A 26,312-nucleotide genomic window follows, 5' to 3' on the forward strand; every position below is an offset into this window, starting at 1 on the left:
CTCAATAATAGGTTTTATTTAAATTTTTTGTTTCGTTCTGTCAAATATATTTAAAAATATGCAACAATATATAAACTAATTTCTAATAAAAAAATGTTGTTTTAATACTTTGTACAATAATTTGCTTGTTTTTTTTTTTTAATTTTTTGATTTTTTTTTGTTCAAAAATGTATAAATATTTTCTATTTGATGTAAAAATAAGAAAAAAATGTAAACTCTTCTCAATTACAATTTTTGTTTTTCAATTGTTCTTAACAAAAAATATTTTTTTTTTACATTTGTTTTTTAAAATTCTTCCCTTCTGTAAGTAAAATTGTAACAAAAATATAAAATTTTGTTCAGATTGCGGTAAAATTTTGTTTATTTTGTTGTTGTTGTTGTTGGTTTTTTGTTTTAAATAAGTTTTGCATGATTTAATTTGCAATTTAGGAACAGTCTTATGTAAATTTAATCGTAAATTAATTAAACAGGACAAATATTATTTATGTGTTTTTTTGTATTGTGTGTGAATACTTTTGCGTTGTGCTTTTTTCAAGAACGATTTTTGTATTTTTGAGGAATTCGTAGTTTTATGTTTATGTTTTTTTTTTTTTAATAATCAGCTAACTATAGTAATACAAAAAAATGTACAGATAAAAAAGAAAACAAAATTCATAATAATGCCACAGTTTTCATACAAAATATAGTTTCATATTATTATTATTTATTTTTTATTTTTTACTATAAGTAAATTGATTTTTACATCACAATTTTTGGGTGGCCTTTCAGTTTGAATGGAAAAATTCAAACGGAAAAGCTTTAAATATATATATTTTTTTGTTTGTTTAAAAGGAAATTATGGAACAATTTTGCTGTTGAAAACTTTCGCTTAATAATACTATATACACAAAAAAAGTTTCCTTTTTATGTACAAGGGATTTTTCTTTTAATAACCAGTTTGTTTTATTTTTTGTTTTTTTTTTTGTTGTGTTAAATTGAATTATTAACTTTTTTTGTTTGTTTGTTTAAGTTGCCTTAATCAAATAAGGATGCTAGTATATCATCTTGATTAGGATTGTTGCTAGATCCACTAGATGGCGGGGTATTTAGTTCCGGTTGGGGATCTAGATATGATAGAATTTCCATTGGGTCAACTACACTGTCCGAAAGGAGCTGAAATAATAAAAAAAAAAGAATTAATTAAGATTTCTTAAGCTGTTGGGTGCCACTTAAATGATTTCTTTTGAAAACCTCTACATTCTATGATTAAAGGTAAAAAAAACTTTACTTACATTTAATTCATTTGCAGTTTCGTTATCGATAACCGATGTGGGATCGAAACTGCTCAGCTCTGCGTTCAAATCGCTGTCATTTAGGTTGACCATATCATTTTGCGAGTTTATCAATGAATTGATAAGCTGATGGGTTTGTTGTTGTTGTTGCTGCTGCTGCTGTTGTTGATGGTGTGAATTATCATTGCTTCCCGGCATCTTAGTTGGTGTACCCGGTTGGGGTGAGTTATGACAGCTACCAATGCCATTTTGGCTATTGTTGTTGCTGCCATTGTTAGAATTGTTGTTTGAATTACTGTTGTTGGTGCTGCTATTCGAGGGTTCATTGTGCGCAGAACTGACGCTTGGTGGTCCACCGGGTGTGTGCGGATGACCAGATCCACCAGGAGTATGCGGTGTGTGCGGCGTATGGGGCATCTTCAGAGAACAAATTGTTAGAAGAGCTCGTTTTTAAAGCTAAGTATAATTTTTAAACATACCTGATCACTCAAAGATTTTTCCATGGCATTTAATTGATCGAGCGAATTCACCGATTCACTCAAATGTGCCAATGAATCATTTCCATTGCCGGATGTATCACTTTGACCATTGCCACCGCTTCCACTGCCACCATTTCCATTCCCGCTATACGCGTCATAGGAATTCCTGCTGGCATTACAACTGATCATAAGAATTTGATTTTAAGTTCATACATCATTTGCTCCCAAAAGCTTTTAACTTACCTCTGGCTCTGTCCCATCATATTTCCATTTGCTATTGAATTCATATCATGGCCCATGTACGGACTCATCGCTTGTGAATTATCCCATGTGGGGAGTGTCGTCGAACCAGGTGACATCACCTTTGATATATCATCAATGTGCTCCTGTTTTATATTCGGCGTAGAACTATTCGATTGATTCGATGTTAAAGTTGACGTTGATGTGGGATTTCCCCCGCCACTATGCATGCCAGGAACTGCACCTTGTGGAACAATTTTCCAATTCGCTGATGAATCAATAATAACTTCATCGACGTCGGCATTGTTTAGGGTATTCAATATCGCCCACATGTATTGATCGATTTCAAGTGTTTCTGTCAAAGCTGCTTTGCTGGAAAATTCGAAAAAAAAGATTGACAGATGTCAGACTCGCGATTCTAGTTGGACTTATTTTATTTGTTTTAACTTACTTGCACTCAGGACAGCGCCAACTACCACGTTCACAATTCAGCAACAGATATCCCTCTAAATCGAAGCATTGAATGTGTTTGCATTCTTGGCCTCGCGCTGGAAGTCGTATCCGACTCTTCATGATGGGACACTTAAGGGATATTTTCACAAATGGCTGTTGTTGATGATCGTTGCCACCATTGGGGTTGGTGGCATCACCAGCAGATGCTGGAGGCGTAGAACCAGACATTCCCATGGCGAAGTTGCCCTTGATTTTGGAAACACTTCGTTCACGGGGCAACAGATTACGACGCAATAAACCTTGAAGGACTTGCCGCACCGAAGGTCGATGTACTAGTTGCAACACAAACAAATGCGACTATAAAAAAAGAGACAAACATCATTAATTGTGAACATTGGGCGCCATTTATAAAAATAAGAAACTTACACAACAACAGGAACTGGCTGTTAACTGGAGGGTATTTCTACCCGGCTGGCATACTTGCTTAAGATACAATGGCCTAAGTGCTTGCCCAGTTTTTTCTGAACGCTCAATCACCAAGGGAGTTGCATTTGCGGACACCGTCACCGTGTGCGGCCAATTTGTGTTCATTTGTCGGTCGTCTTGATGGAAGCACTTAAGCTGCAGTTCCAAATCGGACCTGATAAGTAAAAAGTTAAATAATTTTAGTTTCTACATAAACTTTGGAGATTTTTTTTTAGAGGTACCAACCTGTTTATCAGCGTGTTGTAGACATTCTGCTTCAGATGAAAGACATGATTACTGACCGAAAGATTGTGCAATAGCCGGAATGGCGGAAGAATTATTCCATCTCGTACCGGGAAAGTTAAGCGCATTTCTTCATCTAATTTGGAAAGAAATTTTTTTTTAAGTCATGCTCTCAAAAAAATAAAAACCGTTATAACTTACTGTGATCAATTTGTGGCTTGACGTCAGGATTTGGACTAACATAAGGAACTGAACAGGCGGGAGTTAGAGGAGGTGTTGGATTTCCAGGGACGGGACTATGTTGATAATTCATATTCCGCACATCTTGTTGGAAACTAAACACACAAAAAAAAAGAGATTCAGTCAGAAGGAGTTACATTATTTTTAAAGCTTCAAAAACTTACCCTTGCGCATTTTGATGATAAGCATTCGGTGTACCGGCACCAGCACCCGGACCAGCGGGGCCACCATTACCACCACCCATGCCGCCTAATGGTCCCATACCACCGACCGCATTGCCACCTCCACCACCATAGAATTGCTGCGCATGCGCACCCATTGGTGCACCACCACCATAGCTTCCAGGAACCGCCCTCTGCTGCGGCATCATACCCGCTGCTGAACCAACTGGTCCCATCATTCCACCAGGTCCCCTGCCGTAAGGATTCATTTGACCACCTGTCCGACCATAACCGGCTTGCATAGGAACTGGAACACCATTCGGCTGATGCGTACTGTGATGCGGGTGCTGGTGATGTGGGTTGTATTGCATTTGACCAGCAGCTGCTGCTGCCGCCGCCGCTGCCGCATGATGCTGAGGAACATTTTGAGGATTTGCTTGATGATTCATAGGATACATGGCTGCGCGTTTCTGTGCCGCATGCATTTGTGGATTAGGATAAGGAGCCATCCTTCGCGGTGGATAACCATTATTTGCCATACCCTGCATCTTGGCCATAGGATTCATTGCGGTCATTTGATGACTCATTTGGCTGGCATCATTCATTACGCCGCCACCAGCACCCATCCCAGCAGCACCATTACCTCGCATTGGACCCATGCCCATGCTCATACTTTGCATTTGATTCATTGGTGACATCTGAAGAAAAAAAATTATAACAAAATACACATAAGAGATTGTTGGAACACCACGAGCGTTTAGATATTATTATTGTTATTCATAATATGTCAGGTGTAGCGTGTAGCTCATTCCGAAGGTTATTTATAACCGTCGACGATATAATTAATAACAATTAAATGAGCATTTAAATCGAGAAATGAAAAATTGATTTGCATGCTTTTTTCTAAGAGTTTTCTATTAAAACAAAATAAAACTAGAAAAAACAATTGTATAATAAAATTGCTGCATATATTGATTCGCTGTGTAAATATCTACATATAGATATTATACAAAGAGAGAAGGTGTTGTTCAATGATGCGGTATTTACGTATATTTGTTGCACCAATGCCAGACACAATAATATAATTGATCTCATTAAAGTAATCATAAGTTTTTGTTATTTCATTTGTTTTCTTTCTTTATTTGATGCTTGGCTAAGTAGATTTGTTTTGTGCGTGTGAATGCTAATTCTGACTCTGATCACACGAGGAATTTGTAATATCAACAACTTTGTCTCAAATTGTTCGTCTTTAAGTCAGACTTTATTTTATTTATTCAAAGTGACTTTATGTTTCGATTACATGCAATTAATTTGGCCAGTCAAATGCCATCTGTCAGTCGTCAATATATTGTAAACTGTTCACATTGAACTCATTTTGAAAAACTCAATTTGACGTCTCTTATTTTTTTTCTTAAATTCACTCCATTCTCATGATGAAAAATCATGTAAGAGATGTAAAATAAGCGAAAAAGTAGAAAAAGAATGAGTCAGATGATGTGAACACCGCCTAATGACAACTTTGCTAGATACCATCAAATATTGACAGTTTCTTTCGTCCATCGAGTTCTGTTTGATTCGAGAATTTTAATTTGACAAACCAAAATGTGACACATAACAGAACTTCGATGGTATGGCAGTTCTTTTCGTTTTTATTTAATATGATTAACAACATCAATACTTGCAAATTACGTCCGAAAACGTTTACTCGTTAAAATTTAAAAACAAAAATGACAGAAAAAAAAGTCGTTCAGTCGATATTGATGGTAAATATTTGAACATGTTCAAATACACACATTCGAGTACACCCTCTCAAATGTTTGAGAATGGTATATTTCCTGTCTTCCATTGAATTGAATTATTTGTGCAGAAAAAAAAAAGAATACGGCGAACAAAATTATGACAGAAGGGAACGAATGAACAAAGAGAAAGCAAATAATAAAGAAAAAGCAGAGTTCTACTTTTTTTTTTATTTTCTCTGTAATGTCGGATATTGGAATCCATGTTTCCCTTTCGCGGCATCAATGCAATTACAATCCCTCGATGGAAAACATCGACGTCGTCGTTGCCGGGCAAACAGTAAAATGAATATGAACGACAAAAACAGCAATCGGAGCGAAGAAAAAGGATTTACAAAAAACAAAATGGAGTTTAAAAAAAAAAAAAAATCAAAATAAAAAAAAAAATCATCAAATACTCACATGATGATGCCTGGATGCGTTATACGACATCCCATTCATATGTCCCATTGAATTCATTTGCATCGCACCACCGCCATTGCCGCCGCCAATTTGCATACCATTTGCTCCGCCACCACTACTCATCATCCCTGCACTGGCTCCGTTCGCTGCCAATCCTGCCATTGGACCCATTCCTACAGAATTGCCGTGCATTTGGCCACCATTCATCCCCACACTGCCACCTCCATTTCCACTCCCACTTCCACCACCACTCCCGTTCATATACTGATGCGGGTGGTGATGTGATTGTCCACCGACACCCATCATTCCGGCGCCATTGCCTCCCGAATGCATACTATTGTGCATACCCATCTGTAAATGAGGATGAAAAAGGATTTAAATTATTTGTTTTTATTTTTTTCAAACTGATTCATGAATTTCAAAACAAAACAACAAAAGTTTAACAATTAAAGACACGTACCTGTCCATAACCACCCATCGTGTCCATTGTTTGCTGTGAGGAGCCGCTTGTGGCGGCTACCATATTACCGTAACTACCAACAGATGGCGCGGATGTGGAGCCCGCTGCTGATGCTGCTGCAGCTGCTGCTGCCGCTGCTGCAGACTGTTGTTCAGCTTGCAACTGCTGCTGTTGTTGTTGTTGCTGCTGTTGCTGTTGCTGCTGTTGTTGCTGCTGCTGCTGCTGTTGCTGTTGCTGCTGGGCTGTATTGCTGTTTGAATTACTGGATGAAGAACTACTATTATTATTGTTGCTACTACTACTGCCGTTCGCTGAATTCGAAGCTGAATATGGAAATTCGGAATTCGGCCCAAAAGTATTCTTTAGACTATTTAAACTATCATTAGCACTGCCACCTAAATATCCACCAGAACCGCTACCATGACTAAAACCCGAATCGTAGGCTGAATTATGGAAGTTTGCACCACTTTGCTGAGAATGTAGCAATTGTTGTTGGTGATGTTGTTGTTGCTGTTGTTGTTGTTGCTGTTGAAAGTGATGTTGTTGTTGGTAGAATTGTTGCTGTTGCAAGAATTGTTGTTGTTGCTGGTGAAGTGATGATTGTTGTTGATGTTGTTGTTGTTGTTGTTGATGATGTTGCTGTTGTTGTTGTAGTAGATGATGTTGTTCACTTGTATATGCTGCCCCGGGTGGTGATATTTGGCCCCCTAAGGCTGGAGCCCTTGAGGAGCCCCCCTGGGCGTTCATTTCTTCATCTTTTCTATAAAAACAAAAATAAAAAAAAAGAAAGAATATGTTAGAAAAATAAAAAAAATAAACTTTTTTCAAAGAATCAAAAAGAAAGAAAATTTTGTTGATTCAAGATCATGCAGAATGATGATTGACATCAAATAAAATATTAACTGTAAAGCACATCAATATCTTGCATTATGATAAACCAAAATTTGTTTGATGAATGATTCATGATGTGTTGGTGACATTTTGAAACAGATTAATACATTTCACATTCGTGTTGTGCGGCAAAAGAAGTGATCTCTGTACTTTAACATAATCTATTACACCTGTCAACGACGAAGGTTATAGCTATTAAGTTTTGACAGAAACTGACACAAAAGGAAAAATTGCCTTTCCAGATGTCAGAATGACAGTTCTTTTATAATCCTACTCATTTGCTCAAACGTATTGAATTGTTGCAGCTGAAAACTTGATTCTTCACAAAGAATGTTAGATTTTCCTGTTACAATGCCTACTATTATTTTCCTTAGTTTTTAGGTTACCATAAAAAAAAACTATTAATTTAGTTCAAGTAAGTAATTGATAACATTAATCATGACTTTAACATACCTAATAGAAACGAAATGAAAAAATGACGTCAAAACCTAAAAATCCACTAAAATTCATTCGCCTCAATTATTTAATTCGAAGAAAGGATATATAATTTCTTCACCTGCCCTCAATTCATGGCATGTGCCCTCGAATTCACATTTATAACCATTTTCTTTCTTATTTCCTTTTTCGTTCGTATTTTTTTTTGTTTATACGCAGCTGAAAATGTCCTCCGTTTAGTACAAACAAAGACTATTGAACGAAAAAAAAAATCACTTTTACTAAACTACTCGTCGTAGGTATGGGTATAGAGGGGGTACATCAGCTACATACATATATAGAAGTCCTGAATTTTAGACGCAACAACAACCTAAATACACACGCACAAGCTTCTTTTCTAGAAGGACTCTTATCCATCTGTCGTAATAATGTACATATTCTTCCTTTATTCTTATAATTTTTGTTTTCATTTTATTCCAGCTCTCCTTTTTAGCTTTTGTTTTTTGTACTTTATTTTTTTGAAGGTATAGATATTATCTAGGACGACACAAAATCGGTGAACAATCATTCACTCAAAACACCACAGAGTGGCGTCGCAGTCGTCGTTGTCGCGGCACTCCTACATTAATTATTTGTCCTAGATATAACACACTTACACCCTCTGGAGGGAAATTAATTTACATGAAAGCTTCTTTCTATAAATTTCTTGTTTTTTTTAAGTTTAGTTGAATATAATATCTTTTTGTCTCTTTCTTTCCATTATAAATTTTCACATTGCTCTATATGTATTATGAGTATATGTATGAAGTTTAATTTAATTGGTTATTGCGACATTAAATTAACGTTATTTCTTGGTCATATTTCTGATCAGTTGTTGCTGTCCCTATTCGATGTGACATTTGCGTGTTTTCATATCAATTGTCATGCAATCCTCTCTTAACTATAAGAGGGCATTATATTATTTTGAAATAAAATTACTTATGACAACTGTCAATTTTTGACAGGTACTCGTACGTAACAGGGAAGTTGTCAATTGTGTGTAAGTGCAAAGTGAACGTTTATGTTGTTAAACATAAATTGAAGTTTGATCAGACTCGTTGACAAGTAGTGAGTATTTGACATTTCTACCTCATTAACATACCTGACTTTGGATTCCATGTAGAAGGGCTGCCATCAATCATGAATTCAACACTTTTTCTTTAAATTGATTTTTTCTTTTTTATTGTAATTCATACGCACTTCAAAAAACAAATATTGATTATTGTCATGTATCTACTCATGATTGTTTGTAAGTAGTGTCGAGAACAGGTGTTAGAGCGTAAAGCTTCACTCCTCGATCGGTCTTGAGATCAACACGCGTTAAAATCAGAAACTTTACATTAAAACTTAATATTTATGTAGATATTATTTTTGAAACCTCAGGACAGGTTATAGAAATAAATCGCATTGATTTAAATCTCAAGTGCGTTATTCTTTTGTCGGATATTCGTTATCTGTTTATATTATCTCCCTTCGAGATAGTAAAGAAAAAATTTAAAAAAAACAGATAAAATTAAATAGCTATTAGGAAGACTGACAATATGATAGTACATATGTACATATACGACTTGCCTAGATAGATAGATACTATAGGTACATAAAAATTATACAAAAATAAAAAAAATAAACATTTTTTCATTGGTAATAGTTGTTGTTTATTTTATTTTTTTAATTTTTTTTTTCAAAATAGATAAAGTGTGAAGGTTTTTTTTTTTCGAAAAAAATTCTATATTGTGGTGTTTTACTACTACTCTGCGTTTGCCCCTGTTTAGTTCATATGATTGTCTTTTTATTCTATTTTGTTCTATAGTCGATAAAGATTTTATGGTGCTTTGCTTGGTTTCACAATTATTTTTGTTCGGTTTAGGAAAAATTGTTTGTCTTATCGCGCGCTGTTGGTTGTTGTTTTTTTTTTTTAATTTTTTTAGATTTGAAATAGAAGACGTAGATATTTTCCAAGTATCGAAAGAGAAGAACAAAATAAGACTAAACAAAAAAAAAAAAAAACAAAAAGATAACAAATTGATAAGATTTTAAACAATTTCTTAAATATTTTTGTTGTTGTTGTTGAGTTTATGATTCCTGTAAGGTTATTTATTTTTTGATTTAAGCTTTAAGTGCGTTTAATTGAATATTAATTGTTGATTTTAATGAAGTAGGTCTTATAATAATATGTTGATTTTTCGATCGATATGATGATGAGTGATGATAATCATCAATAAATTTAATAATTGCAAGTGATTTATGATTTTTTGTATGATTGTGTTACAAATGGAAATTTGATATAATTATGATTATTTTTCTGGTTCAAGAAAAGATTTGATGATTAAGGAAAAACAAATATTTAATTCAATGTCATTGAACGATTAAGAAATAAAATACAAGATTTGAAAGTTCTTTGAGGGTTTTTTTAGAATCGAGAATGAAAAACCATACAGAATAACAAGACAGAGAAACAACAGAAAAGAATAAGAGTCTTACACTGACACATTCGAAATTATATCTAACTGAAAATTCTTCTGAAAAGTTACTTTTATACTGACACATTTCGAGCTTTTAGTCTCACTCACTATTTATTCCTGGCACTTTCCGGCTCACAGAACGTCTTAAATACTCAAGAAACGATTCCAAAATGGCTCAAACAGATGAATCATTACACAGTCAAGTATCTCCTTGTATTGTCAACCATCAAAAAGTTATTTAAAATATAAAAAAATGGTCCCTCGACCGGGACCTGACTACTTTCATTTGTATTAATTTAAATAACAAATCCGAAATCAACTCCCTTTTCTCAAAATACCTTATTGTAAAAGTTTATAGACAGGTATTTTTCTTACTTTTCTCAAAATACCTTATTGTAAAAGTTTAAAGACAGGTATTAATTTTTAAAACCCATCTAGCACCCGTGTTAACTACTGTGTAGAGTATGTGTACAAGCCTTAAATTATCAACCACACTGCCATTTAAATTATGCACCCATTAAATAACCTCCAAAATCCATTTACAAAATCAGAAATAAAAAAAAAATCCATCTTCATCATGGTTTTTAAATTAACAGAAGATTTTATTAATAATCACATGACGTCATTAAGTACACAAAAGGGTTACATATGTACTCACACTTAAAATACATACAAAATTTCTATAGATATTTTAAACCATAAAGTTAAAAATTCATCCACAAATTCAGGCTAAGGGTTAATTCTATATTTATAAATTATACATATATACGATCATAAAACATCAGTATAAAAACATATCTCCAAAAAACCATATCCACACAAATCAACCTACACAACATTTATGTGTACATAAATATTTCATATTATACGTGAGTTGAGTATCATCATCAGTTAGCGGGGAGGGATGGCAAATTAACGTGTCAATATATATAAAATAGTAGTAGGTATGTAGATATGTACCAATAACAACAAAAATTTCATTTATAATCCATCCAAAAACCAAGAAGGATATAAAGGGAATTAAACAAGACTCATTGCTGCTATACACCAAAAACCACCACCGACACCAACCACCACCCGGTTTATGGGCTAGCAGCTATAGCAGAGATTGTCATCTTACTTTTCGTCATTCATCGTCATCGTCATAATCATCATCATCATCATCATCGGCTTTGCTTATGCTTGAAAATATTTGCGCGTTTAGTCACGCAATCAAAAAACAACAACTACCTACCCTTGATTTGATATAGGTATACCATATATACCCCTACTAATGGGAATACACAAAAGCCACAATAACGCGAAGGTTATGTGTACTCTTCCACTCGTTATAAATGAGGGTATTCAATAATAAATGTAGGAAAATCATAACCAACATAAGATGACGACAAACGAACGAAAGAACGAACGTCGATGATGCTTTGTAATTATGTTTTAAAAACAGAAATAAAATGAAAAAGGCATAAAGGCGAATGGTTTAAGCAAATACAACCTAAAAACCAACCCTAAGGAGAGATACATATTTAAAATTACAAAAAAATATAAGTGTCGAATGCGTAAATATATGTACAAAACGCTGGTGGTGTGGTGTGGTATTTAATTAAACCCCTAACATAATCTCTAAACAGATAAAAGTCAACTGCATTATCGACAATACACACACAAACAGATTGTGAAAACAAACACACCATTGTTATGTATCAGATTCTATGTTTTTGACATTTAAAACAAAAATGCCAAAGTAGCTTTAATTCTATAATGACACTGTTTTACCGACACAAAAATAAGAAACCGATTTTTAATTTAACATAATAAATTAACTTAATATCAAAATAGTGTTAAACCGTTAAAGAGAAAAATTTCAAAAAGAAACAGCAATGCAACCATCATACACAACATTGTGACAGGCAAAAGTAGATTGATTGCTTTACAGGGCGAGAGTGAATTTCAATTAATAAAACAAAAACAAAAAAAAGCAACACAAAAATAAAACAGAAGAAAAAAAATAAAATAGAAAGAAATGAAAAATAACACAAATTTAAACCATCGTTCATTGCAAAGAGAAAGGAGAGAAAACATGTTCACACATTTTATATTAAAACGTAGATGATAATAATTACGGTCTTGTGTCTGTGTATACATAAGTATATTGTGTGTGCAGCTTAAGCCAACCTACAAAATTTAACTTTACCAATGCACATTATCCAACGATGCGTGTAAATTAAATGCTTGTATAAGCCGGTTTCAATATTATTATTGTGTGATATTATTAGGTCTAAGTGTGGCTGGCCAGTATAGATGTACAATAATGATTTAGTTATAGGAAGAAGTTGCATTTTCTTTTGTAGTTTTTTTTTGTTGTATTTAAACTCAACACAAAAGAAAATAAACTTTCCTAATTAAAAACAGTGAACTAAAAAACAAAAAACAAAACGATAATGTGTATGCACCTTAAAGGGGAAATTTATTGTTTGATTTCTAGCACATCCCTGGTTTTAGATTTCTCTTCCTGCACATATGAGCAAGTAAATGTCGTTATTTAACGAATTGATATTTAAACATTTGTGTCAGAATTGTAATTTTTTTCTTTTGCTTTTGTTTTAACAAAATAAGTCAAGTGGATATTAATTTAATCAAACCAATATTGAAGTGAACAGATTCACATTCGAAAACGACATGACATTTGCATTCAGAAGAGATCTGTCAAACAATATCACTCAAAAAGCTATCAGTTCCATGACGTTAGCGTTGACTTCCATTTTATTAATAATTTTAGTTTTTTTTTGTTGTTTGTTTGAAAAAAACTCAAACACAGAACACAAGGCGCCATTGCAAATGAAATATTCGGAGTAAAAAAAAAAACAACAAAAATTTAAAAACACTACAAAAAAAAAACATGTAACAACTTCCTTCTTTCCCGCCATAAGTCTCGTAGCATTAAATTTCACCCTCGATCAACGAATACAACAAAAACAACACCAAAAATAAGCAACACAAAATAATATCCACACATAAAGGCAAAGGCACCCAAATCATAACCAATAGCAACAGTAGTATAGTAAAATAAAAGCCATCATCAGTAAACCTTAAACAAGAACGCAAAAACTGCAACAACCCTCATTCAAATAATACCTTGCCACACAACACAACAACGAGCCAGAGACGCATTGCAAATGCAAAATACCGGGAAAACATATCAGAGTCGCAGTCGCAGGTATCCTGCTGTGATTGCGATGATATGAACAGAAAAGGAAGAAAACAAAAAATCAGTTTTGTGTAACAACGAAATGTGTTCAAAAAAAAAAAAGTTAAAATAAAGAACTGAAGAAAACACACTCACTAAAGAGGGATTTATGAAACGGAAGGACAACTCAACAAAAAAAAAAAAACATCGACGAACGACTATACGAACGTCGAAAACGAAAACCGAAAACAACTATACCTGCCCAGGAACACGGTACCGAAAAAATCCTTGCCAATCCATTTTTGTCTCGTTGTCCATCAAAAAATCCGAAGTAAAAAAATTTCCGATTGAAAAAAGGGACCGATGAAGTGAATAATGAAAAAAAAAATAAAAGATGAAACAAACTGCAGTTGGGAGAGAGAAGATGAATTTGAATAACAGGGGCGATTCTTAATTTTGTTGTTGTTGTTACTGCTTGTTTGTTATACCTATATCCTTTATTATAATATTTGGTACAGTCACAGCACAAATCCACAGAGCAAAAACGTCGTTTCAAACTATTTTTCATAACATTCATCATCTTCTTTTTATAAATCAAATAACAGGTATTAATTAACTTGACGAAAGTTGTTTTTTTCTTTTTAACGAAGACACAAAAATGACTACTATCGATTTGCTGGGTTTACATACTTGTTGAAATAAAACATACGTCATACGAAAAAAAAGATAACATCTCGTCTTTAAAAATACAACACACCCTATGAAATAGTGTTGCTATATTTCAATTTATATCTCCTACTTTCTAGCACTTAATCGTGTTGAACTTCTTTATTTAAAACCATAAATCACATTTTCACCTCCACCTCCAAATCTAAATCCAAATCCAACTTCAAATCCACCCCAACATAATTCAACAGAAAAGTAACGTGTTTGTGTGTATAAGTACTTTTCCTTTCTATATGACTTCAAGTCGATGATGATGTCGTCCTCCCACATGTATCCCTGTCACCGGAAATAATCTACAATAGAGGTATATTAAGGGTGAACATTTTGACATTTTTTAAGCAAACACATTTTTGACGTTTGCGCAAAGAGCAAGCGCCTGTCTGTCGTTAAAATCGTTTATTAAAATACTACGCAAAAACATTCCTCCTGGTATTTATTTAGTATGACAACGAGTTCGAGGTTTCCAATATTTCTACCCATCAGAAAAAGGGGAAGAAATGAATAATAAATGTACCTTCCTACGTAGTATGGAGGATCAGGAAATTTACCACCCCTAACACTGGCACTGTGTTGAATACACTAACTTATCCTTCGCTCTTTTGTTTTTTAGGTAGGTAGGTGGTAGGTGGTGTGTATAGAACATGTTTGAAGCTTCCATAAGTCCGGAATTCATTTATACAGATTATTTCCAAACAATAATAATAAAAACAAAAAAGTACTAGATGGTATGAGAGAAAGAGATGAATGGTATGAGTGAGAAGGCCAAAGATAACGATGGGATATTTTTGAAGGTAGGTTGAGTTGAAGGAATTAAAATAGATTTTCATTTGTGGCAATTTGCAAATCCATGGGAGATGATGATGATGATGATTCTTCTGATGATTCCCTAAGGCTCGCTCACAATTTTCCTACTCGATTCTGTGTTGACTTTTCAATAGAGGAGTGGGTTTGGATTGTCATTTTTTCCATCTTTTTTTTGATTTTAATTCAAATGATTCAACAGAGTGCTGGTGTATTTATTACTTACTTTTCATTCTGACAGATGATGATGATATGGTTGTGCGTTAGAGGAATTGTTTTATTTGTCATTTTTGTCAAACTGATTGTATTGGGGAGTGTTTGGTGAATAAAATAAGATTGGAAAATAAAAAAAAACAAAAGTATGGGGGTGGCTTTGGTTTTGGTAAAGTTGAACAGTCGGTGGTAAATTAAAATGACAGTTGTTGTTGCCACTTGTGATTGTCATTTAAATATGGTGATTTCCAGGGATGGCCTGAGGGGTTCTTATTTAAAATTGTAATTTTCACATATTGATTGAGTTTATAAGATTAATTTTTGTCTTAATATTTAATGGAAAAAGGTAACATAACTAATTATTATTTTCTGATGGTAAAACCTTCTTGTCTATCTTATCATTGTTTTTGTTTTTAGGTATTACTTCATTTGAAAAGTCTATCTTACATTTAGACGATGATTATTTTACGGTTTTCTATAATTTGATTTATTTTGAGCAATCTCGTTTTCGTTTTCGCTTAACTTCAATCAAAAACTCAATAAATTTGTGTCTTTTTTTATCACAAAGCAGGTTTTTTTTTCATCGATTAGAAAAGGTGGTGATAAGTTTCAAAACAAAATTCTAGAAGATGTTTTTTTTTTTTGTTTCTACTAGACTATTCTAGCTGAGTTTTTGAGATAAGATTTCTTCTTCATTTCCTTCTAATATACCTAATGCATGTTTATTAATCTTCGATTTTGTTTTGTATACAACAAATTATTATTATTGCTTTCAATAACTTTTATATTTTTTTTTAAAGATAGACAAAATAAGTGAACATTGTTAATTGAATAATTTGAATGTATTGCTATCTTATCTAACACAACTAGATAACATAAAATGATATAAAGGATACAGTAGTCAGTAGTTGTTGGGGACGACGACGGAAGGTCGTGATGGGTTTTTCCAGTTTATGTGATTTTTGTTAAATATTTATTTTACTTTTTTACAATTTGTAGGTGTTTCTTATGGTGGACTCTATTCTCTTGGGCTCTCTTTTTGTAGGTCTTATCAATTTTTTATGATTAGGAATTATTTTTAATTTAATTTTAAGTATGTGTATATTTTGGTAACAATATAAAATACAAAAATAAAGAAATGGACAGTCATAACACTTAAGAGAAAACTGGTTTTAATAATATTTATATATTTGCTATCATTTTGTATGATAATTTAAAATTGTTTTTTGTTTTTGTTTTGTTCTAATTTTATTCAGCCCGTGGAGGAATTTGTGAGCTGATAAGGGTGAAATTTTGCAATGTTTATGATTATTTATTTATTTTGTTGCTAAATTTTATATGTAAAGGCCTTAGCCATTGGGGTATTTTTTATTTGGTCGTTAAATTTCTGAAGGTGTACGATATCGAGAGAAGAAGAACTTTTAGAATACAGTTAAAAATATAATTAAAAAGTAATTTTATTTCGGATGACATCCCTGAATTAGTAAAGCTGTAACATGTAAAGGAAATTTAATTTACAGTTTAAACTAAAAGAGTAGAATAGTATGGTGTTACCAGGTCCTTTTTTTTTGTTCCAGATTCTAAATTGTCAAAATGCAAGTCATAATGAAAATTTAATATTTTATTTGATATACAAATTGCAAAATCATCATGTTATTTTGAATATTGTGATATCTATGAAGATATCTTGACAACCTAACTTTTACATAAAGAACTGTCAGAAATAAAAGACCATAACTTTCAAATAAAATGTTTGCAATAAACAAAATTGTATATAAAATAATTTCTTCCAAGAACTCAATAAATTGTGATGAAAATCTATAAAAATTTTGTAAACACAATGTAATAAGAGAAACTCAATCCCAATATTTTAGTTAAGTTCTTCATCCCCTATTTTTTTGTTAGTTTTATTTGATTGTGTTTTGCAGTCTATAAAAACCTAATTTAGTTACGTCACGACATTAACTATCAACCTCAAAAAAAAATTAAACAATAAGGGTGGAATAAGCATGTGTGACGAAATTGATTCGACACACAAAGTACATACATAATATTACTGTTTACAGACGTTTATACATATTTGTTGTTTTTTTGTTTTTTGTTGTATGTCTATAAAAACCTAAGTTTGTATATGTATATGTTCTACTGTTTTATTAATTGTTTTTTATATTATTTTTGGGTTTAAATGATTTTCTTTTCTCACGCATTCTCCCATCTCTATTAACCATAGCCATTGACTGGTGGTGTTGGTGATGGTGGTGATGGCGGAGTTAGTGATGGGAAAGTTAAATAACTCATGACACACAAACACACGGGGGTGAAAATGAAAATGCTGAAAATTCGACGACTTCACGAATTTTGCACCAATTTGAGCGCTGATAGATATTTTCTCATTCTCTTTTTCTCCCTTTTCCTCTTTCCTCGTTCTCTTTTTCTCACTTTTATTCTATATCTATTCTGTAGCGCCATGTTATTATTTAATATTATTTGTACATCATGCTATAGTCGCTGTCAAATTTGGGGTGGGTTTCATTTTTGGCTTAATGACATATTAGGATTACGAGAGTGAATGATGATAGGTAAATCGTAAAGTGACAGTTGTATTTCAATACAAACACATACATATATCCACCACCTAAATGTTTTTCTATGTATATGTGTTAGGATTGTAGATTATAATTTTTGTAGGAAAATTACATTTCAATAATTTAATTTTTTGTTTACAAGCCAAGTTAGCAAAAAAAAAAATAGACGACATTATTTATTTTTTTTTACTTTTGAGTTGGCACGTTGTAATGTAATTAACATTTTATGAAAATATGCAACCGAACACGAGAATATTATGAATTTGTCTGTTCTCTTGGTAAATTGTAACGTTGTAGTAATGAATATGACAATTTTAAGGGTGTTCTGCACCAGCATTTTGAAGCATTAAGAGTTATTTTGAGGGTGTGTTTTCATTTCATTTAATTAAAACTTGGAAATCAAATTGCATTGTTGCTGTTTTATTGTTTTATTGGGGAATCAAGATTTTAATCTTCTTTTTCGAATACAATTTAAAATATCACACAAGCAAGAGCGTGTTACCAAACAGAATGTTGACAATTTAAAAAGAACACATTTTAAAATGACAATGAATTTAGGGTTTGACGTTGTATTAATATTTTATTGAAGGATTGAGATTCCAATTATCTTTCTTTTTCGATCATAAGTTAGAATATCACACATGCAAACCAAAGTACACATTTAACCAAGTATTCAAACAGAATTTTCACAGTTTAAAAAGAACAAATGTCAAAATGACAACGATGAATATTTTGCTTTACAATATGTGTGCTCTTTATGGTTTGATGTTGTATTTATGTAGGTTTGCGTATAGCACCCTAACAAAACCTAGTGTGATTGTAACCTTATGCGAACATACCCTCTAGAAATATGACAGTTTAATAAATCAAAAAAACTGATGGTAATACCTATGACCTAATTTTCATTTTGACGTTAGACAGTATGAATGAAAAGGTTAAAGTAAAAATAAAAACAGTGTTGTCAATGAAGTAAGATACATTTTCTAATACTTTCGGAGGAGATATCGATGTATAGAAAAAACAAAGTAAAATTCCTCATCTTAACAGGATGCAATAAAAACCAATACAGGTGAGTTAATAGGGAATTTCCCATGGATCACCAAAAACAAGGAACATTCAACAAAACAGGTCAAATTCAATATAGAACACCTGTGTGCAACATAAATCATCTAGGTACCTGTACACAATGTGCATTTTAAGGTTAAAATTATTAGGTACATACCTTTTGTGTATATAGAAGGTAAATTTCAAAAAATAAGAAAAAAAAAACAAAAAATGAACATCTCCTGTGAGTAAAGAGATTATTCATCCATTGAAATTTCATCATCATTTTTCATTTATTTTGTTGTTTTTCTTCTTTTAAGGAAAATTTGGTTGATTTTGGTTTTCTTTTTTTTTTGGTAAATATTGTTGTGTTTGTTAGACAATTATATACACCATAGATAACAAAGAAATATGTACATAAAAATGATATGTTGTCGTACAAATACAGACATTTTTAACGTACATAATATGAAGGACATGGTTTACTTTAAAAAGAGCCTGCGTGTATTATTGTCTTCATACATAAAATATTTGTAAAAATATCCTTTTTTTTATTCTTTGCAAGAAGATCAAAGACCTATACCGCCCACAATACTATCTTCTTCTAGGTAGGTATAATGTTTGTGTACATTGTCTTCTTTATTTTAGTTTTTTTTTTTTATTGTTAAAGAGAAAAAACGGTTTGGAATTTTCCAGAATAACTATGTTAAAAAATCTACCTACTTATGAGAATGGATTATGGTTAGAAAACGAGACTGTATCATTTTTCCTTAAACAAAGTAAAGCTTAAAACACTGTCAAAATTTTTGGTTTGAGAAACCAAAACCAAAATATTCTCAGGTTTCTGAATGAAATTGGTTATGTCCATTGACAATTTGTTCAGTTCATTGTTGGACTGTCATTATCATATTATACCACGTGTTGTGTGTATAGAGTACAACACTTCAAGTACTTAAATATCATACTGCCACTGTACAGTTAAGTGTATATGTCACTTGTCACACTGCGTTTACATTTTGTGTCATATGGAAAAGAAAGTCTAAATGCATTTTGTTGCCAAGACTTCGTAAATTGTGTGTAAAAAAAAACAATAGTGAAAGACTACGTACAAATAAATTGAACTTATAGTTTGATTTAACTTTGGAGTTCATTTAAATATTTTTGTTTTCACATTTTTTTTGTAGTTTGTTTTTGTTTATTTTTGTGCGCACTTGACATTTGCCGGGTTCAATGCAAGTCAATTATTATTTGACGTTTAAGCCTCTCTTCTCTGATTGGCCAGATGTTAATTTTGGATATCAGTTCATTCTTAAACCACTACCAATAGTAGTAGAATCAGTGTCGTAAACCAAGTTCAAGGAAAATCAGGTTCATATCAAATTGTTCCATGATAAGTAAATACAGTACAGTTTTGTATCTATTGCAAAGGGTGTAGTTAAGTTTAAATATGATTATGATATTTTTTTCTCGATAACCCATATGTGTATTTGACAGGTTGGAATTTCTGACAGTACAAGGTTTCTATTCAACTTGTCATAACAAATTAATTCCAACAATCTGTCTAGCATTTATTTAACTATGGCTACACGTGCGCCTGGATCAAGCTTAATCAAAACAAAAAATTGAGTACAAATAATGGAACAAAATAACAGTTTTTTTTCTTGTTACGTATAGTAACAATAGGCTTGCTTAACTAACTGTACCTTCGTGTCAAATATACATATGTAGATGTATAAAAGTAGTACTTTCTTGATATACACGTATTACAATTTCAAATTATCATTACGATATCAAGATCATAGTATTTTTATCTACGATTGATTGCAAACAAATTATTATTATTTTTTTTTGCAATAGTTAATCGTACTTTAAAGATACGAGTACGTCTATGCATAAGTTACGCGAGTAAAGTTTAAATCCGCATAGTTTAGAATTGATGGAGACTGAATGTCGAATGTTAATTACTTCATTCGGTTAATTAGCACCTTCTTAAAATAAAATTAAAAAAAAAAAACACTAAACACTAAACTCTAAAGGTTTATTATTTTTCTGTTTAGAATTTTAATTGCGTTGTCTATATCATCGTATTTATTGGTGTGTTTTGTGGTATGTAGATACTTTGTGCTTCCAAGTGGATCATCATGTCGCATGATCTAAATATGTATCTATATATATGTTCCCTTGCAACAATTGATATAACTTTTTTGATACGTTTTATTTGTTGTTCTAAAATAAAGTCTGTTGTTTATTTAATATTAAACAATACAACAGTACAAAAACAACAACAAAATTTGAAAACTTCCGTACTATATAAAATATAAAAATTTTATATATTTTTTTGTTTTATTATTCGTCTATATACAAAAATTACGCTAAACTGATTTGATTTGATGTGGTTTTAAAAGCAGGTGTTATTTGTTTAAGTTTTTTAAAGTCTGTCTATACGTTATACCTAAGTCTGGAGTCTAGAGAGTAAAGACAGTACCATAACTCTATTTAGTATGTAGGTATAGTGTAGTGTAGTTTAGTATAGTCTATAGTGTAGTGTACATATGTATTTAACCGAGATATTTTTATTTTTTTGCGGTGTCTTTATTTATTATGTATTCTGTTTTGTGTTCGTATTTTATGGAACTGTTTTTTTTGTTAACTTCATGGTCATATAAAAAAAAAACCTATACCTATTGAAAGTTGACAGAATTTTAAATAGGTCTTGACTGTACCAAATTTTTGCAGCATAAAATGTTTTATACTTTTGATGTTCTCAAAAATTATCTAAGTCAACTGTCTGTCAAAAGAAAGTTGAAAGTCTGTGTGAGAAATTTTTGATGTTTCTCAAATGTCAAATAATCTGTCAAATTTTGACATTTATCTATGCATTATTGTTTTAATTCAAATCTATTCTATTGTTAATTTATTATAATTTGTAAGAAATTCTCTTTTGTTTTGTAGATGGAAATGTGAACTGATATAGGAATTTATGCAAATTTGTGAGGAACAGAAGTTGGGCATATTTGGATGAAGGAACGAATGTCAGAGACATGAAAGACAAATATGATTTCTAGGAATGAATTTGTGTACCTATAGTAACTAAAGCATCTTGCACATGAGCTACGAACTGCGAACTGTGGCTTTATTTCTATTCGCAGACAGCGACGAATTGTCAATTTGTAATTGACCTTTTCAACAAACAAAGCAAAAGTGGTATAAATTTGAGGTTAAGTTGAGCGCGAACAATGTATTCGTTGCAGTGTGGATGGTATGTGGAACGCGGATAGTGTTTGACAGTTCGTAACAACCAAACGGCAATTCGTTACTACCAAATTGTTTTTACAAAATTGTCTTGTTTTAGAGAACAAAATGCAAATTTTATTATCCTAACATAAGTATTAATTTGTTTCTTATAATTTAAATGTGTTTTTGTTTGAAATTGACTTTTTGAAATGTGTAAAATCACGTTTGTTTGTCCATTCGTTCATTCGTTGTTCGCTCTCATGTGCAAGGCACTTAAGGATATCATTCGGAATATAATAAAGGTATGTATAAACTATTTGACTGCTTTAAAATAAATTAAGTTACTTAAATATTTTTGTTCATAACTTTTATTAAAATTTATTTTAAATGTCATGTTTTTTATCCAAATATTCTGTTTCAGAAAAAATAAATTGCTGATGGATGATGGCGCGAAAAAAATGTTTAAAAGTGTGAATATAATGGAATTTCAAAAATGATTATTACTTTTTATTTGCAGAATTGATCTTAAAAAAAAATTTGAACAAAAGTAAAACAAAAACGAAACAATGAGTTAAATAAAAATTAAAACCACAAAGCAAAGGAACGATAAATGTAATTTAACCCCAGAATTCTACCCAGTGGATATTTCCTACCCTGTGTGCCATGGCACCCTGTTTTTGATTTCAAGGTATTTTATTAAACAAAAATCCTTTTACATTTTTAATATTTATTTAATTTACTTTTATTAATATTTAAATAGAATATCAGAAAACTTTTATTAAAACTTCTATTTAACACATTTAGTACACATTTTAATTTGAGGGCTTCCACAAATATTATCAATCAAATAAGGTACAGAGTGATGCAGCACCCTGGGTAGGGTTTAAGGGTTAAAGTAGTTTATCTTCTGTGAAGACTTGTAGCAACCATATAATTCACATTCTTCTGATGAGCCCAACCATTGCATCGGGGCGAAACGCATATAAGAACACCTATGCTGGTTTATTTTTATTTTTATTTTCATTTAATGATTTTAAAAATAATAATTTTATTTTCATGGTTTTAAATAACATTTATTAAAGTAGTAAGCTAATTTTTTTAACATCCATTAATATAAATATTAAAAACAAGGACAAGAAAATTGGATTTTGATGAATATTCTTGAATTTCAAAAATTAACAAGCATTCAATGAATTTTTGGGAGGGGTAATTCTCAAAATTGATAAGACTTATTTAATTTGATGAAATTTAAGTTCTGTTAGAAGAAAACACCTGATTTTGACATTGCCGGTATTATAATTCAAAATTCCAAATAAAAGAAAAGATTAAATACCATGAATATTCTCGAACGAATAAAATGAATATGAGAAAGCAAAAATGACATTTTAAACAATCAAGGTTAATAATGAAGAATTTGACTTTTGTGTACTAAAGTTATAATTGACATTAATGTCATATTGGGCTACAAATTACGTTAATTCACAATAGTAATTTTTAATAGTATTTTTAGTATTTAATTTAAAAATAAAATATATACATTTATTTATAAATAAATGATGTCATAAACAATGCCAATAAGCATTTATTTCAGCTTTTTTCAAAAAATGAAGCACTGATTATTTTAGAAATCTGATTTTTCACCTGAACTTAAAACAAACATTTTTGAAACAGCCAAAATTCGAAACAAAAATATTTTTTTCGAACATAGGTATATTTCGATTAGTTAAATTTATACATATGTCAACAAATATGAAAAAACAAATTTGAAGATTGACATATGTTAGAAATATTAGTTGGTTTTAGAACAATAGTTCGTTAGTCGAAAAAATTGGCTAATTAAGAGAGCAAAATTTTGGCAGCTGTTTTTAAAATCGTATTGAAATTAGCACTCCGCAAGGGTTACTTTCACAGTTTTTCTTGATTCTTGCACAGGTTCAATATTTTTTTAAAACAGGTGTAAGAGTGTTGAATTTTGTGAAGTTTTGGATGATTTTCTTTCTGATTTGTCAATTCGAAAGGTATTTTTTTTTTTAATTTGAAACTACCAAACTCATTTTGTGAAATTTGTATTAAATGTCATTTTAGGGGTTTTGTATGATTTTCTTTTTGATTTGTCAGTTTGAAAAATTTGAAACTACCTAACTTAACAAATGTAGGAAACACTCATGATGAATAAAACGAATGTGAAGAAAAAAAAAGACTAGACAAAAATCTTTAAGTTCAAAAGTTTGTAAACATTGTGTATTGTGCCGAGTTAAAAGTAAAAGATGTTGTCAGCTATTTAAATATTCACCACAGACAAAAATAAAAATAAATAAAATACACATGAAGCAAACTTAAAAAACAAAAAAAATATTATGTATTTTTATGAAAAGTAACTTAAATAAAAAAAAAGAAACAATTTTTTAACACTGACATCGATAGAAAAAAAAAATTCAAAATCAAAAAATGAAATTTTTAAGTACACATCTATTTTAAACTTTTTGTTTTTTTTTTTTATAGTTTACCTAATATGTGCCAAATACTATTTCTCGCATTTATTTATAAATTTTCAATAATATTTATTTTATATATTCCAGTAGTTGTGTTGAGATAGTAAAAAAAAAACTTAAACTTTTCACTGGAAACACAATTTTTTTGTATGAAATATTTTTTTTTTTTTTGGAAAATAAACTTTTTTGAATTTTTATTCTTTCACTTTTTTTTTTCTCTTCGTGTCACTGTTAACTTTTTTTTGTTTTGGTTTAATTATTTTGTAACAAACTTACTTTTTTAAATTTCGCTTCGATTGTTGTTTCGAAAACATGGGAATTTTGTCTACTAAAATTTGCATTATTTATAATAATCCACAGTTTAAAAATTTGTTTTGGTTTTTTAATCCATTTTTTTTTGACAGTTTGTCTACTATCAAATAGTTTATTATTATTTTTTCTTTTAAATATTATTTAAATTTTTTGTGTGCTGGAAAAGGTGTTGAGTTTATCCAATGATCTGAGTTAATCCTTTGAGTGAAGTTTTGATGTTTCAAAACTTACAAGAGTGTCACACAAAATATTTTCACTTTTTTGTTGTGTATAAAAATACTTTTTAATTTCTTCGATATATATTTTTTTTTGATAATTGTATTTTTATATTTTGACTGTTACACTTTTTTATGCACTGTCAATATTTTATTTTTATTTGTTGATTTTGTTTCACTTGTTAATTATTTTTTCTTCACACAACACAAGAAAAAAAAAACTATTTATAACAATAATTTTATGTCTTAAGACAATTTCTTTGATTTTTGATTTTTTTAAATATTTTTTTTGTCAAGTGTAAACAGAGCCTTAAAGTACAATATATTCAATATGAAGACGGTTTTTATGTTGTAAAATATACTATATTTTTTTTTTGAATAATAATATTATTTTAAAATATTTTACGATTTTCGCAAAGAAGATTGTATAGAAACAAAACCGGATTTTCCGCGTCTCACGTTCTCTCTAAAACAATTTCCCGACGACCACTAACCATACGTAGCGTGAAACAAACATGACGACATTTGACAGCAGCCGAAAAGGAACTACTGCCTGACTGTGTGCTACCTTCGATCCGAGACCATCATTTGTCAACCGTCAATGGTTCCCATCGGGCAATAATTACACATATGGCATATTACACACCAGAGCAGCACAGCACAGCACAGAGGCAGCAAAAGCACACGAAACTGATGAAAATGAAAGACAAAATGAGAACGCGATGGAAAGAGAGAGAATGTAGAAAACTGGCGCAAGATACAGATACAGTTATACAATCTGACAGATAGAAAAAAAAATTAACCTTAAATTGTAGTGGTAACAAAAAAACAAACAAAAAAACGATACTTTCTTATGCTGTTGAAAAAGAATTCACGATAAAAGAGTGTGGAAGGAGAAAATGGTTTGAATGTATTGAAATATCAAAACTAATACAATTGCAAAATGCTCTTTTATTTGACGTTTTAAGAGAAACTTCATTCGCTTCGGTAAAATGAGGCCAAAACGACAATATTCACAGTGAGAAGAAGACTTAAACTAAAGGTACGGAAGAGGCAATAAAAGCAGAGCAGAGACGAAAAAGACGAACAACGACAAAAAAGAAACTTCGTCCAAATGCACACACACTCATGCACAGCAGAACACAAAAGATACAACTACAGATACAGTATCTTATACCTGAATCGCATATTTGAGGTTATTTTGTATTATTTTTCGTTAGTTCATAATTTTTTTTTTATTTTGTTTCTTATAAAATATTTTTCGGTTTTTTTTTGTATGCTCTTTTGTAGTCTTTCCTTCATTTGCTTGTGTGTCGATAAAGGCCAAAACACACACACACACACAAACAAGCAAACAGACATACACGCAGATACCTACATACATATTTACAAAGTGATATTTCGTATTGCTGACATGAGTACTGCAAAAGATAGACGACGACTTCGACGACGACGTATCTCTATTTAGA

The 26,312-nt window shown here is 31.2% G+C and overlaps 1 protein-coding gene across 4 annotated transcripts; it reads right to left on the minus strand.

Moving 5' to 3' along the window:
* Nucleotides 1-363: 363 nt before the first annotated feature.
* LOC129948251 (zinc finger MIZ domain-containing protein 2) lies at nucleotides 364-25,468 on the minus strand. Of its 4 annotated transcripts, none has more exons than XM_056059176.1 (12): nucleotides 24,593-25,468; nucleotides 6,211-6,970; nucleotides 5,751-6,101; nucleotides 3,556-4,250; nucleotides 3,353-3,486; nucleotides 3,155-3,287; nucleotides 2,870-3,083; nucleotides 2,442-2,800; nucleotides 1,994-2,362; nucleotides 1,751-1,931; nucleotides 1,272-1,688; nucleotides 364-1,152 (listed from the first exon to the last, which is right to left on the minus strand). In XM_056059176.1, the coding sequence occupies exons 1-12, from the start codon at nucleotides 24,655-24,657 to the stop codon at nucleotides 1,015-1,017; spliced, it is 3,816 nt and encodes a 1,271-aa protein (XP_055915151.1). In that variant the 5' UTR covers nucleotides 24,658-25,468; the 3' UTR covers nucleotides 364-1,014. The 4 variants fall into 4 exon arrangements, with proteins under 4 accessions (XP_055915151.1, XP_055915153.1, XP_055915152.1 ...); XM_056059178.1 differs by having other exon boundaries at nucleotides 1,751-1,916; nucleotides 24,593-25,467; XM_056059177.1 differs by having other exon boundaries at nucleotides 1,751-1,919; nucleotides 24,593-25,467.
* Between the last annotated feature and the right edge of the window lie 844 nt (nucleotides 25,469-26,312).

Source organism: Eupeodes corollae, chromosome 2 (assembly GCF_945859685.1).
Source record: "Eupeodes corollae chromosome 2, idEupCoro1.1, whole genome shotgun sequence".
In the NCBI taxonomy this organism is placed as follows: Eukaryota; Metazoa; Arthropoda; class Insecta; order Diptera; family Syrphidae; genus Eupeodes; species Eupeodes corollae.

Bases quoted from the DNA above. Each gene is read 5' to 3' on its own strand.
- LOC129948251 (XM_056059176.1), bottom strand. From the start codon at position 24,657: ATGCAAATTTTAGTAGACAAAATTCCCATGTTTTCGAAACAACAATCG. The intron at 2,363-2,441 runs GTAAGTTAAAAC...CGAATTTTCCAG, and splicing joins TGGCGCTGTCCTGAGTGCAA to CAAAGCAGCTTTGACAGAAA. The intron at 1,932-1,993 runs GTAAGTTAAAAG...TCTTATGATCAG, and splicing joins ATGATGGGACAGAGCCAGAG to TTGTAATGCCAGCAGGAATT.